The sequence below is a fragment of the Lonchura striata genome, chromosome 5 (assembly GCF_050655825.1).
Source record: "Lonchura striata isolate lonStrDom1 chromosome 5, ASM5065582v1, whole genome shotgun sequence".
Lineage (NCBI taxonomy): Eukaryota > Metazoa > Chordata > Aves > Passeriformes > Estrildidae > Lonchura > Lonchura striata.
In genome coordinates, this window is record NC_140707.1 from 22819374 (window position 1) to 22832101 (window position 12728).

Sequence of the window (12728 nt, forward strand, 5' to 3'; positions counted from 1 at the left end):
GTGCAACAAGCCACAGTCCTTGAAACAAGCACAGCCAGACATCCTAGCCAGGGCAGTGTCCATCCCCTGCCCAACAGCTTGTCCTTCTCAGTGTGCTAACTGTGCTCTGATAAGATATGGACATAGACTAAGCTCGGGGTTATTTGTTGGTTGGCCAACCCAGAAATTGCTACCAGACATTCTCCCTATCTAAAGGACAGAAAAGATTCTTGTTAAGTCACAGTGATTTGCTTTTTGATGTAGATTTAAACTGTGTTCATAAGCAGTCTCCAAAATTCAGCTCAGTCACAGTTGTGTCTGAAACTTTGGTGCCTCGGCTCTCAGTCTGAACTTGTGTCTTCCCAGTCAGCAACACAAAAAAGAAAAGGTTCTGTGTGCTATCATGAGAAAATGATTTGGGAAACAAAATAGCCCAGAGGAACATAAATCAACTTTGAGTGGGAAAGAAGCAATGTCATATTTTGCCTGTAACATGATAAAATATTTCTTCAAGAGAAATTTATCTTTACGAAATGTCTCAATATACTTGTATAATCTTGTATTACTACCTTCATGGGGAGAAGATCAAACACTGAAGGTTTTTTTAATCTAGGCATAGAGAGAACCAAAACATTGGCAAATTCCAAATAATTATTTTACAAGATGACAACCATGGAAATAAAGAGATGTTTTCCAGTACAACAACAGTTAGAATATTATGCAGCATTCCTGTAAAACTGCATAGACCAAATGGAAAAGCCCACTCTCCAAACCCAATCTGTGGAACTGCCCTAGAGTATTAAAAGTCAAAATATTTTGAAAATCTAACTTTGACTACTCGGTTGCTTTACTTTGTGTGATTCACACACCTTAAAGAAAATAAACCATCTGATCTTACTGCTTAATTCTCATAAACAAGAACAGTTGGATAATGTGTGGGTTGCACATTTTGAAAGGAAAAACTGGAGCACACTTGGTTTCCCAGGGTAGGACTTTATTTTTTTACTTTACTAAACATGCTTCTCATCAATAATATTCCTTTAAAAAGTTCTGAACTGTATTTTAGAGGTTTAGGCTGGGGGTTCCTTTATACCCATCACCTCTGAATTTTACCTTACAAATGGTGAAATTGCACTGAAGTGAAAGGTGTGTATCCATTCTAAACATGAATCTTTCCAGCCAGGGCAGAGACACAGGCACTTTGTACAAGCAGGAGTTTGGTGACAGCTGTAGGAGTCCTGCAGAGGAGTGTCCGGGAGGGATGGCAGTAGGAGGTTCTGGGGGCTGGAAGCTTGGAGGGGATGTTTCATGGGGATGAGATGTTCCACAAGGAAGGATTTTCTGAGGCTGAATTTGAAGACCTGTGTGCAGAATCCTAAAGTGCAGAGGCCGAGGTGCTGACAGGGCGGTGGCGTGACTGCTGTGGGGTGCTGGCAGGGCAGAGCTGGCTGCTGCCACAGGACACCTCCAGCACTGCTGCTCCCTGGGCTCTGCCCTGCCCTGCCCCAGCCAGCTCCCAGGAAAGCTTGGGAAGAGATTCCAGTGTCCTGGGCTGGAGGCTGAAGCCTCCCCCAGCGTGGGAATAGCACGCAAAAGAGGATGCAGGGGCTGATTTACGTCACAGCAGTGCGTGTAACACAACATGTTACAAAAGGGCATTTTATAGAAAGGAAACAAATACTCACTGAAGAGCAGAAAAATGTTTGTCTTCCTGCTTTTAGCTTAACATAGCTCTTTTTTTAGTTGCTCAGCTAAGATGACTGAATTTGTAGTAGGTGAAAATGCCAGGGAGTCATTGAAGTGATTTTGAGGAAGTGCTGGGAGTCTGTACCAGGTTCCACAGCTCTTCCAAATGACATCAGTGTGCCTGTTGTGGTAGATGTCTGAGACCAAAGTATGAGGCAATGGCAGCACTATTGCTTGTTATATATAAAAACAGAAATTGGAGAAATGCATCATTTTACAACAATCTTGTGTCAGACAGCATATGTTATAAACCCATGCTGGGATTGTCAGAACTTAAAGAATGTGTCAATTAAAACCAAGCCATCAGATTATTTACAGTAAAATACAAGGATTTGCTCTTCCCAAACTTTTTCTCTCTTCGTCCCCTAATTCTCATTTTTCTCATGCAGCAAACTTTGAAGGTAAATCACTGATGGAAACAAACAGTAAAACCTTTCCTCTGGCCTTGGAACAATGCACAGCCAAAATAAAAATGCTGATGAAGGTTATTCTGGTGGAGGTCTGATGCCACCTAAAGTCTCTACCAAGTCTTGCAGTAAAAGAAATGAGCATTTAAAAGGAGTAACAGCTCTGCAGTTATTATTTATAGTTCTTTGTTGCTACATTAACCACAGTAGAAGTTTGCAATGCGAGAAAATTAGTTCAATCACATTGGATCCAAATTTCAGTCATCTCAGTCTGTGAGAGGCAGACATTGTAGCTGTGATATGGAGAGCTTGTCTTTATTCCCCTGATGTTAAAACCCACTTGGTACTGATGTTCCTTAATTTTTAACATTTGGAAACCGTGTGACTGCAAAGGGAATCGGATTCAGTACATGGAAAAATAAATATGCATGACATTTCCATTATAATATCAAGCCTTAGAGTTTAGAGTACTCTGCTGAGCAGGATCAATACCTTTATCACTGAAGTTGGTTAATAAACCCTTTAAAATGTATTATAATAAAAGATGCTGTTGTCAAAAAATATGCAATCTTTGAAAAATGTGTTGCATTTACCAGCTTTCCTTTGGAACAGGTATTGATAGTTTTGAGCTTTTTATATCTGATTTGGTAGAGCTTTTCTTGAGGATTTTTTTTCCCCAATTTTAATTTATTTTCATTTTCCTTTGTTCCTGCATTACTGCTTGACTTAAGAACATTACTATTATGCATTTTTATTACTGATATGATCATAACAGCCAAGATCTGAAGTTGCTTTTGGGTTTTAAGCATTGTTCAAAGTGGCTGCTTTTGAGTGCTTTTGGGAACACTGAATCTTGATTTCTAGATCAAGCCATCTCCTGCCTACTATGAAACAAACAGATTCTAGTTTGAAACAAACAGGTTTTAGTTTTGTACCTTTAGTTTGAGGTTTGCTGTGAACTGCCACACTACACAGTACAGAGAAGGTAGGGACTGGAATGGGACCAAGGCCTGTCTTAAGACTCAAGTGCCAGAGAGGCAGCACCTTGGGCACTTGTATTTCAACAGGCTGAGTTTCTCAGCAGGTGGAAGGTGCTGTGAACCAAAAAAAGCCTTTGCAAACCTGGTTGTTCCTCTCTCCCCAGCACCCTGTCGAGCTGCTCCCACGCCGTAGTGGCCCTGCTGTACCCCTTCTCCTGGCAGCACACCTTCATTCCTGTCCTGCCCTCATCCATGATTGACATCGTGTGCTGTCCTACCCCGTTCCTGGTGGGACTGCTCTCCAGCTCTCTGCCCAAACTCAAGGATCTGCCAGTAGAGGAGGTAGGAGCTGCTACCACAATTGTTTGCTAGGAGTAAAGCTGGCCTCTCCTAGGAGAGGGCTGCCACTGGGACATAAATCCTCATGTTTAATTTTTAATCTGCCTCTTTGAATCTTCTCTCCCTGGTTGTCATTGGTTCTCTTGGCAAAGCTGCAGCAGTAGCTTTATTTTCTCTTTTATTCTGCCCCCTTCCATGCCTGGCATGTTGTCAGAAACAAGTGAATATTTACCTGGTCACTAGGAAGTAAGATGTGAATATGCTGATTTGGTCTGGAACAAGAGGAAGCCATCTGCTGTGACATCTCTTAATCCTTATGGAAGTGGTGCATGAAGCCACAGCCCACACAGGAAACAAAACTTTTAAGAATTTTAACTTCTATGACTTTGTTGATACTATATTGGAAATCAAATGAGAGTTGCACTTGATCAGCACTTCCAGTAAAATACTGCAAAAATACTCAAGGACACGCTTGGTTCTCTCTTGCTCCTATTAGTTTTTTGTCATTTTTCTAAGGAATTTTCTTGTGTTCCCTTCCAAGGCCCTGTGTCCTCTGGCCCATGTAAATCTCTGCTCTGTTTTCCTTCCACTTTCCTAACATTGCTCTTCCACATATTCCCAGCTCCATCTCTCAGCCTCGCTGCTTTGTTATCATGAATATTTCACACCCTTGCCCTTTGGAATCCTCGCTGCCTCACATTGTTTTCTTTAAACTCCTTGAAACACTTTTCAACTCCATGTTAACAAAAATTATTAGTTATAACTTGCAGAGCTTTAAGGAAAAAAAACCTTTTTAGCTTTTTAAAATATATTAATCTAGTATGAGATCTGTTGTATCTATTTTAAATTAGACTTGTAGCTCTAAAGAAAACCTTCATGTTGTTTCATAAAGCACACAACCTCTTGTTTCACAGTAGGACTTTGATTCATGTCGAGGCTTGTTCAGCAGATGATCTTTTGCTATTAAAAAGCAATGAACAAATGAATGGTTTCTGTATCTTCAGATACATTTCAATGCAGTGTTTTCTTTTCTGTAGGCTTTGATGGTTAACCTGGGATCTGATCGATTCATCAGACAGGTAAAGTACACCTCAGAATGCTGCCATGCAGTCTAGAAAGCTGTTTACTCCTGTGGTGTGATTTGGTTTCTTTGATCAGAAGGATTTGGCAGAAATTCTGTGTGCAAAGGGAAAGCAATGACAGGGAAAAAAAATGTTCTCATTTTCTGTTCCACCTGCAAATAAGAACTTCTCAGGTATGCAGAAGGGGTTGAGGCTGTGACTGTCAGAAGGAATTGAGAACTGTATTTACAGTGGAAAGAAAGCATCCAAAGATAATAATATCACCTTAGCAAGAAAACTCACCCTGTTGGAGGTGAAAAGGACAAGAATAGCAAAGAAAATTCCTGAGTGAGTGTGCAAAGGTTGAGAATAGTTTAATGTGAAAGGAAAAGCAGGAGCCTTGTAAACAAGGAGATGAGAGATCACCCTGTCCTGACAGTCATGTGGCACTAAATATTTTCAAACCAACAGTCTGCAGGTTGGATTAGGTAAATTTTGTGTTTGATTCACTGGCTGAACAGTGGCTGCAGAGCTAGGGCTCCTGTGCATACTTGGCTTCTGCTGAACAAGCACAAAATAAGATGAAGAGAGCAACAGGGGCAAGACCCAGAAAACAAGACAGATTACAGAACAGTAAAAACAACTGTCAAGGACCAAAGGAGCTAGCTAAAACCAACTACAGCAGCTGTGTGTACATCTAGCAAGGCTTCACATGATGTGCATTTAGTTAAACACAACTATTTGGACTCTTTGTCATGTAAGGAGCTGATTCCACATTTCTGTGTTTACCTGCTCTTTGGATTATCATTCCTGACTTTAATCTTATTAAGAGAGACAAGAAATTTTATTTAGAAGTATTTATTAGTTGCACATAGATTCTTATTCTTTTATTTATGACAGTATGCTATGACAGTAGCAGATTGCAAGTATTTTTCATCTGAATTCTAAACCTTCTGAAAGTATTTCCTGTAGTTCCTGAATAGATTATTGTGGCTTAAAGATTTTTTTCCCCCTCTATCAGATGGATGATGAAGACACATTATTGCCTAGAAAACTGCAAGCTGCTCTGGAGCAGGCTCTAGAGAGAAAGAATGAACTGATAAATCAGGATTCAGATAGTGATTCAGATGATGGTAAGTTCATTTGGAAACAGGGACTTGTGTAATAAACAAATGTAGGTAGAATTGTGACTTTCCATGCAGGAGAAACAAAGATGGGACTTGAGGTCTCAAATACCTTTGGTGACATCAAAGGTTGTCTCTGAGCACATAGGGAGAACGAGACTGACGGCATCAAGCCACAGTGCTATGTGATTTATTTTAATTTCTTTGTAAATGACAAGCACTCCCGTAGGTCCCTCTGAACCTTTGCTCAAACAGAGGTTTGCAGTTAACTTGGCCCTAATTCAGTCCAGATAATTCTCTAGTCTTCAGGGTGTGTCTGAGTTTGGAGTTACTCTTGGCACTTAGTATTTTCAGGGGAGAGGAGCAGGTACCACCAGAAAAGAATTTTACTGCAAGATGGGTTGGGTTGTCTCTGAAGGTTCATATTTCTCTTCAGCAGGACAAAAACAGCCCAGGGGGAATTGAGATGCCTGTGGTTAAAAGTTATGAAAGAGGCCCCTATTCAGTTTTTAAAATTTATTTCAAGTCATATGTATTACATATATAAAACTGTTTAAACATCTCAGAAACTATGAAAACCCAAATTCTACAACAGACTCTTTTTGATCAGTTTTTAGAACAGAGTTACTATCCTCAGGGAGAAATATTTTAATGCTGAATCATTCAGAAGTTTGTGAAGAGAACTTGCTGAAGAGTGAAAATAGGAGGTTTCATTTTGATGGAACACCCATCAAATGTTTAATTATCTGAGCTGTTTGCTGAGGATTTGTAATTCTGGCTGACTCTTGGTCACAGAACACCAGTTCTGCAGACTGGCACTCGTGGTTATGGCACTGTCACCCTCTCCATGTGCATCCAGGTGTGCAGGGAGCCGCTGCCACTCCTGCCAGCTGTTAGCGCGGCATCAGGGAACCGGGAGATGCACAGCCTGGCCCTGCGGGGATAATGCTGACAGCTCGGCTAGCAGCTGATTTTGGTGTCTTATTACTGCCTTATTTTGCAGAATGTAACACCCTGAATGGATTAGTGTCTGAGGTTTTTATCCGATTCTTTGTGGAGACAGTTGGCCATTATTCCCTGTTCCTAACCCAGAATGAAAAAGGAGAGCGTGCCTTCCAAAGGGAGGCTTTCCGTAAATCTGTGGCCTCCAAGAGTATCCGCCGCTTCTTGGAAGTTTTCATGGAATCCCAAATGTTCGCTGGCTTCATCCAGGACAGAGAGCTGAGGAAATGCAGGGCTAAAGGTAGGGGTGTGTGTCTCCCCTGCGATGCAGATTTCGCTGTTCCGCTTGGGTCCCGCGGATTGCGGCAGCGTGCATCCGTGCGCTCACCGGGAAAGCGGAACCGCATCCCTAAATCCTGCCCGGGTGAGCGGAAGGTGGCTGTGAGCGGGGGCTGCCGGGGGCGGGAGCCGGGCCGTGCGGGCACCGGGGCTCGGCCGGGCACGGCTCACCCCATCCCCGTCTCCGTCTGCCGCAGGGCTCTTCGAGCAGAGGGTGGAACAGTATTTGGAAGAGCTCCCGGACACGGAACAAAGTGGAGTAAACAAGTTCCTGCGGGGCCTCGGTGAGGAGAATCTTTAGAAGTATTTCTGAAATAAGTTTTCATGGTGGTGGTGGGTATTCGTTGTGGCGTTTTTTTTTTGTTTTTTTTTTTTTTTTTTAATTTGAAAAAGCCGTACCAGAGGTGAAAACATAGGTGATAAAACCAGATTTAATGATGGTCCTTGTTAACACTTTCATTTCCACTTGGGGAGGGGGGAGCCAAACCATAATCGAGGAGCGGAACAGGAAGGGGTTGGAGCAGTCGGTGCTGTGTAACTCGGCTCTCCCTGCTGGTGCCGATTACAAGTCAGACCATTTGCTGTCACTTTGGATTGGCTTCTGCTCTCTGCTTGAGACTGACGGTGTGCTTCCTTTAGGTAACAAAATGAAGTTCCTTCACAAGAAGAACTAGCTCCTTCCTGCTGAAACACCGACCCAAAACCTGTTTGTGGCACTGCGTGAGACACCTGCGGCGTTGGGAGTGCGGGGCGGGAGGAGAGCGCAGCGAGCTGAGGCGGCTCCGGGCCATGAGCCATGGATGCTGTCAGTGTGCCACGGGGCGGCTCCTCCGTGGTTTTGGGCAGAGTTTGTACATAATGTGCTGTAAGCTTTTGTAACTGATTTTGTAATGAGCGAGAAAACTGTGGTAAATATTTGTATATTCCTGAGAATACCAGGTGCTTGTTTTTTTTTCTTTAGTGTGAGTTGAGTTATGCTTGGTGCAAAAACGAGTAGCTGATTTTGTGCAGCTGACTGTCTCAGCAGAACCACTGACTTCAAGGGATGTTTGATGCCTGAACACGGCGGGGTGAATGAGCTCGGGTACGTGGGAGAGGTTGTACGCACGGGGCTGCTCTCGTGCGGCACAGGCACTTGTCTGTCTGTCTGTTTCCTTCGAACTGATTTTAAAGGAGAAATAACAAAGTGACTTGATAATAAGGTACTTGGTTCACATTACAGAACCTGCACTTGGTTTGAACTCTGGTCAGTAAACTCCTTATAACCCACTCTGCACTAAGACTGCTAAGCCCGGGGAGATCTCAGCTCTCTGACATGCAAGCTGCAGCGAGTAGGTACAGTACAGCCTTTCCTAATGTATGTGTGTATGGATCCTAATAAACTCTGTAAATAGACCTGCTTGTTTATATTCATTGCAAACCTCTGCACTTCCTCATGTGGAGCAGGTACAAACACAACAACTCACCTGTGATTTTTAAATGAATTTGTAATTAAAATGTAAAGTGGTTTTTACGAACCTGTCTTTTGGTAGGTTTGCTATTTCACGTCACATAGTTTGGGGTTTCTTCAGTGTTTTTCACCAGGGCTAAGACAAGGCATTTTATAGCTCTTTAAAAAAAAATTTTATCCTAACACAAGCATCGGTTAAAACATTTTTTCATGGGTTAGCAGCAAATGATTTTATCGTTGTATCACATATACTGCTCCTGACCTATGGTATCTTCTGTTTGTGCTGTGTGTGGTGCTCAAGTGTCACATTTTTCCTTGATCTGGAAACAACTCCTGTTGAGATTGTAGAAGTTTTCCCATAGTCTGAAGAAGAAAATACTTTAAAAATATATAAAATGCTTCAATATGTTCTAGGTCTGGCAGATAATGAAAATTAGCTAAAGCCTCTTACCTTTAAGGGACACGCACCACTCTGTCATTCTCAGCGTGATTGCTGTAGTCAGATGGGCTTTGAGGCTTGCGCAGTTCCTAACCTGACCGTGGTTCTGGTTTGCTATCAGCCTCATAGAGCAAATTCGAGGGACCATTCACTGAAAAGGTGAAGCCGTTTCCTTTTTCAGTTACCTCCCTCACACTCCAAAATCCACAAAAGCTTCTGAAATGTCTGTAAAATACCGGGTGCTTTTGCTTCAGAGGAAATGTCAAAACTGGTAACTCCCATTAGTTTTACTCTGTCATACACTCCAAGTTCCAGAACGATTCCTCGATGGAATTCTTGAGAGTGGAAGGAGTAACGTCACTCGTACAGGTGGCTTCTGGCCTTTTTATAAACAACAGCTGCTAGTAAATGTAGGGGGAAATACATGATTCCTCTTAAGAAACCGATGGATAAAACTGTGTCAGGACACGCTGTGGAGTTACTGCAAAGGCAAGACAAAGCCACGGAATGCCGATGTACAAGAATGTTGTGCTGTAAACCCCGTCTCCTGCGCCAAAGCTGTTTTGCTCCATTTGCACTTTAAAAATTAAAGGAGAAAGCTTTTTAAACATTGTGTTATCTGTCAACGTGTTCCCATTTTTGTAATGTAAATCAGGGGATACCACTGGGCAAGGTGAGATCATGGCCAAAAAAATCTGCAGGTGCCTTTTTGATCCTCAGACTAGAGCTGTGTAAAACAATCTTTGTGTTACCTGGAGGTCTGTGTTTGAAGGGATCAGACGAACAAACACCAAGGAGTGCATTGTTTTCCCTACTAAATTAGTTGTTAAAACTGATGGTGTTCCTGAGCAAGGGAACATTGTAAGTGCGCCATGAAGATTCTAAAGAAAAATAAATTCAGTGCTGAGGCCTGTGTTTAAAATTGGTTTTGTTTAAAATCTTAATCGTATAAAATCCATTAAAAAAAACCTAGTCCAGGAATTCACACTGCAGTGTGGCAAGTAATTGTGTTTAACGACGCGGTGTTCATTTTCCCACTCTTATGGATGTTTAATAAAGTGACGAGCGCGGCTTGCCCGCCCCGGCAGCAGCCGGGGGGCGGCGCCGGCTCTGGGCGGGGCGCGGCCCTCACGGCGAAGCCTCGCGAGATCTCGGCCCCGCCCCGCGCGCCTTGGCCCGCTCTCGCGAGAGCCGCGCCCTTTCTCTCCCCGCGCACGCCGGCACCATGGTGGGAGCGGCGCCCGGGCCGGCGGGATGGGGTGGGACGGGCCCGGGACGGGAGCGGGAGCCCGCGGCCGCCGCCGCTCGCTCCCGCGGCGGGACGGGGCTGCGGAGTAGCGGAGGGTGGGGGGGAGGCGCGGTCCGAGGCGGCGGCGGGCGGGCGCGGTGCGGGGAGGCCGGGCCGCCATGGCGCCGGGCCGCGGGGCGGGCGCGGGGCTCCCGTGGCGCTCGGGGCTCCCGTGGCGCTCGGGGCTCGCCTCGCTCACGGCCGCGGTGCCCCTTCCCCGCAGCCCTCCAGGCTGAGGAAGACCCGGAAGCTGAGAGGACACGTCAGCCACGGCCACGGCCGCGTGGGTGAGTGCAGCGGCGGCCGCGGGTGCGCTGGGATCCCCGGCGCTAAGGGGATGCTGCTGCTCTTCCCGATCCCGTAGAAATGGGGATGCTGCTGCTCTTCCCGATCCCGTTGAAATGGGGATGCTGCTGCTCTTCCCGATCCCATAGAAATGGGGCTGGGGGTGCAGGGCCCGCCGGCACCGTGGGAATGGCGTGCGGGGGAGCTGCCGCGGTGATGGGCTGATGGCGTCCTGCACGTTTTAGACTCCGTGCATTTGTAACCTCAGCTCATCGCTACTGGGTATGCGGCATCTTAAACTTACAGGGAGTGCAGTCTCCCTTTCAACTCTATCCGTTCCAACCTTGTCACACCGCAAGATAAAACAGTTCAAGTTGACATTGAAAGTATCTCTAAGTATTGTGTGTAATATTAATGCAACAAGCTTACAATTCTTTTCTTAGGCAAACACAGGAAGCATCCTGGAGGACGTGGTAATGCCGGTGGTTTGCACCATCACAGGATTAACTTCGATAAATAGTAAGCTAACGTTTTAAATACCTACTAGCAACATGCATGCCCCTGAAGTAGAAGCAACTGGCTTTTACGTGTGAATAAGCATAGTTTTCTGCAATCCTATGTGTTTTTCCTTTAATGGGAAGTGTGGCGTTACCGCTGCTTGTGTCCCCATTTACCCTAAAATAAAAAACCTTTTCACGTGCCATTTTGGAGAGTTCAGTGTAGTTCAGTGTAGAGCTGACCAAATTGGGCCTGTTAAATGTGGTCCCTGCTCAACAGTGCACACAGAGCAAATTCAGAATGTGCTGTTAAATCCAAACTGCATCCTGTTGGCTGCATCAGGTAAAGATGAGGGATGTTGTGAGTCCCGAGACTGTAGAGTCACACCTGGCCCTGCCTGTGGTCCTGGTGTGCTGGAGTCCTCGGACAGGAACCACTGACCTTTATTCACTGGCTGTGCCCTGCTGGCTCAGTCAGCCACCGGGTTAGTGACAGCAGTGCCAGAGCTTCCCAGGCAGGGCAGCTCGCCCTGGGTCCCTGGAGGTAGGGCTTCCCTGGAAATAAAGACTCAGCAGGCAGGGAGATTGAGGTGTGAGTTTGATGGAGAAGGAACACTTAGAGACAATGCAATTGTTCCTTGGTGTGGGTACTAATCATTATTGCACCTAAGTTCTACACATACTAATATGAAAAATGGTGTAATGTGACATTCTGCATACTCTGATTTTGTGAGTTGCTTGTGTCATTAGTTCAGAATGAATTAAAAGTGTGATCTTAATGTGGAGTGTGTTTCTCCCACAGTCACCCTGGCTACTTTGGGAAAGTAGGCATGAGACACTATCACTTGAAGAGAAACCAGAAGTTCTGTCCCACTGTCAACTTGGACAAGCTGTGGACGCTGGTCAGTGAGCAGACAAGGCTCAACTACGCCAAGAACGAGGCCGGCCTGGCCCCGGTCATTGATGTCGTGCGCTCGGTGAGTTCCTGCTGGGACTCAGCCCTGGCATTCCTGCCCTCCCCGAGTGCCTGAGCTGTGCCTGTCCCACGGGGGAGGTGCTCAGCTGCAAATGAGCTCCAGTGCTCAGAGGCTCACCAGCCTCACCCGGGGCTGTGAGTAGTTAGTGGAGCACTTTGGGTGTTACATTTTTCCCTGTGAGGACTTTTTGTCCTACTGGTGTGTGTTTGTGGACAGGCACTGCCCTCCTTTGGGTAGGTGGTGAAAGATGGCTGGTTTGAAATGTTCCTGAAGGAACAAAACCCTGCTGGAACCGGTCTCACACCGTGTCACCCTCGAGACTAGAGTCACATCTCCACATGTTTGGTTGTCTTGGTGTGCTATAGTTCTCGGACAGAAACATCTGATCCATATTCACTGGCTCTGATGTCCTGTGTCTCAGCCAGCCACCGAATCAGGGACACTGCTCTGCCTCCCATCAAACACCTCTGTTGGCCACTTGGGGCCCACTTCTCACCTCAGTGACTTCAGCTGTGTTGTTAATTGTCTTCATGTCATGATTGTTCTTTTAATGTAATGAGTTGACTGGATGAGGTCCTGGTTGTTTTTAACTGGTGTGTGTGCTAACAGGCCTGAATGTATGAGCCTGTAAGCTGATTACAAGCACTGAACTTCTTTTCTAAATCTTTCTAGGGCTACTACAAAGTGCTGGGCAAAGGGAAGCTGCCCAAGCAGCCTGTCATTGTGAAAGCAAAGTTCTTCAGTAGAAGAGCAGAGGAGAAGATCAAAGAAGTTGGTGGTGCCTGTGTACTTGTGGCATAAAAGTTTTTGTTTTATTCAAGTTTTTTGAATAAACAATGCATAGAATGAGCTGGTGTACAGAAGTTTGGCTTGTT

General features: G+C 45.2%; 2 protein-coding genes and 2 non-coding genes across 27 annotated transcripts in view; all 4 read left to right on the forward strand.

The window, feature by feature from the left end:
• The window catches only part of DENND2B (DENN domain containing 2B), a 153175-nt gene extending 144863 nt beyond the window's left edge, over positions 1-8312 (forward strand). For 21 of the 24 annotated variants that reach the window (XM_085580106.1, XM_085580109.1, XM_085580107.1 and 18 more), the window contains 6 exons: positions 3277-3454; positions 4489-4530; positions 5534-5645; positions 6640-6879; positions 7115-7201; positions 7557-8312. In XM_085580106.1, the coding sequence (XP_085436232.1) occupies positions 3277-3454; positions 4489-4530; positions 5534-5645; positions 6640-6879; positions 7115-7201; positions 7557-7591 (694 nt within the window). In that variant the 3' untranslated portion in view covers positions 7592-8312. The remainder of the gene's footprint in view (positions 1-3276; positions 3455-4488; positions 4531-5533; positions 5646-6639; positions 6880-7114; positions 7202-7556) is intronic. The other 3 variants (XR_014955550.1, XR_014955551.1, XR_014955549.1) reach the window with 1 other exon arrangement.
• A 1680-nt stretch (positions 8313-9992) lies between these two features.
• RPL27A (ribosomal protein L27a) lies at positions 9993-12702 on the forward strand. Its single transcript, XM_021529493.4, has 5 exons — positions 9993-10034; positions 10318-10381; positions 10823-10898; positions 11679-11853; positions 12526-12702. The coding sequence occupies exons 1-5, from the start codon at positions 10032-10034 to the stop codon at positions 12652-12654; spliced, it is 447 nt and encodes a 148-aa protein (XP_021385168.1). The 5' UTR covers positions 9993-10031; the 3' UTR covers positions 12655-12702.
• Positions 11244-11374, forward strand: LOC116183778 (small nucleolar RNA SNORA3/SNORA45 family). Its single transcript, XR_004148471.1, has one exon. It is a non-coding gene; the product is annotated as a small nucleolar RNA SNORA3/SNORA45 family (small nucleolar RNA).
• On the forward strand, positions 12167-12298 carry LOC116183779 (small nucleolar RNA SNORA3/SNORA45 family). Its single transcript, XR_004148472.1, has one exon. It is a non-coding gene; the product is annotated as a small nucleolar RNA SNORA3/SNORA45 family (small nucleolar RNA).
• Positions 12703-12728: the final 26 nt, after the last annotated feature.

Coding starts and splice junctions, on each gene's coding strand:
- RPL27A (XM_021529493.4), top strand. Junction 10,382..10,822: donor CCACGGCCACGGCCGCGTGG/GTGAGTGCAGCG, acceptor TTCTTTTCTTAG/GCAAACACAGGAAGCATCCT. Junction 11,854..12,525: donor TCATTGATGTCGTGCGCTCG/GTGAGTTCCTGC, acceptor AAATCTTTCTAG/GGCTACTACAAAGTGCTGGG.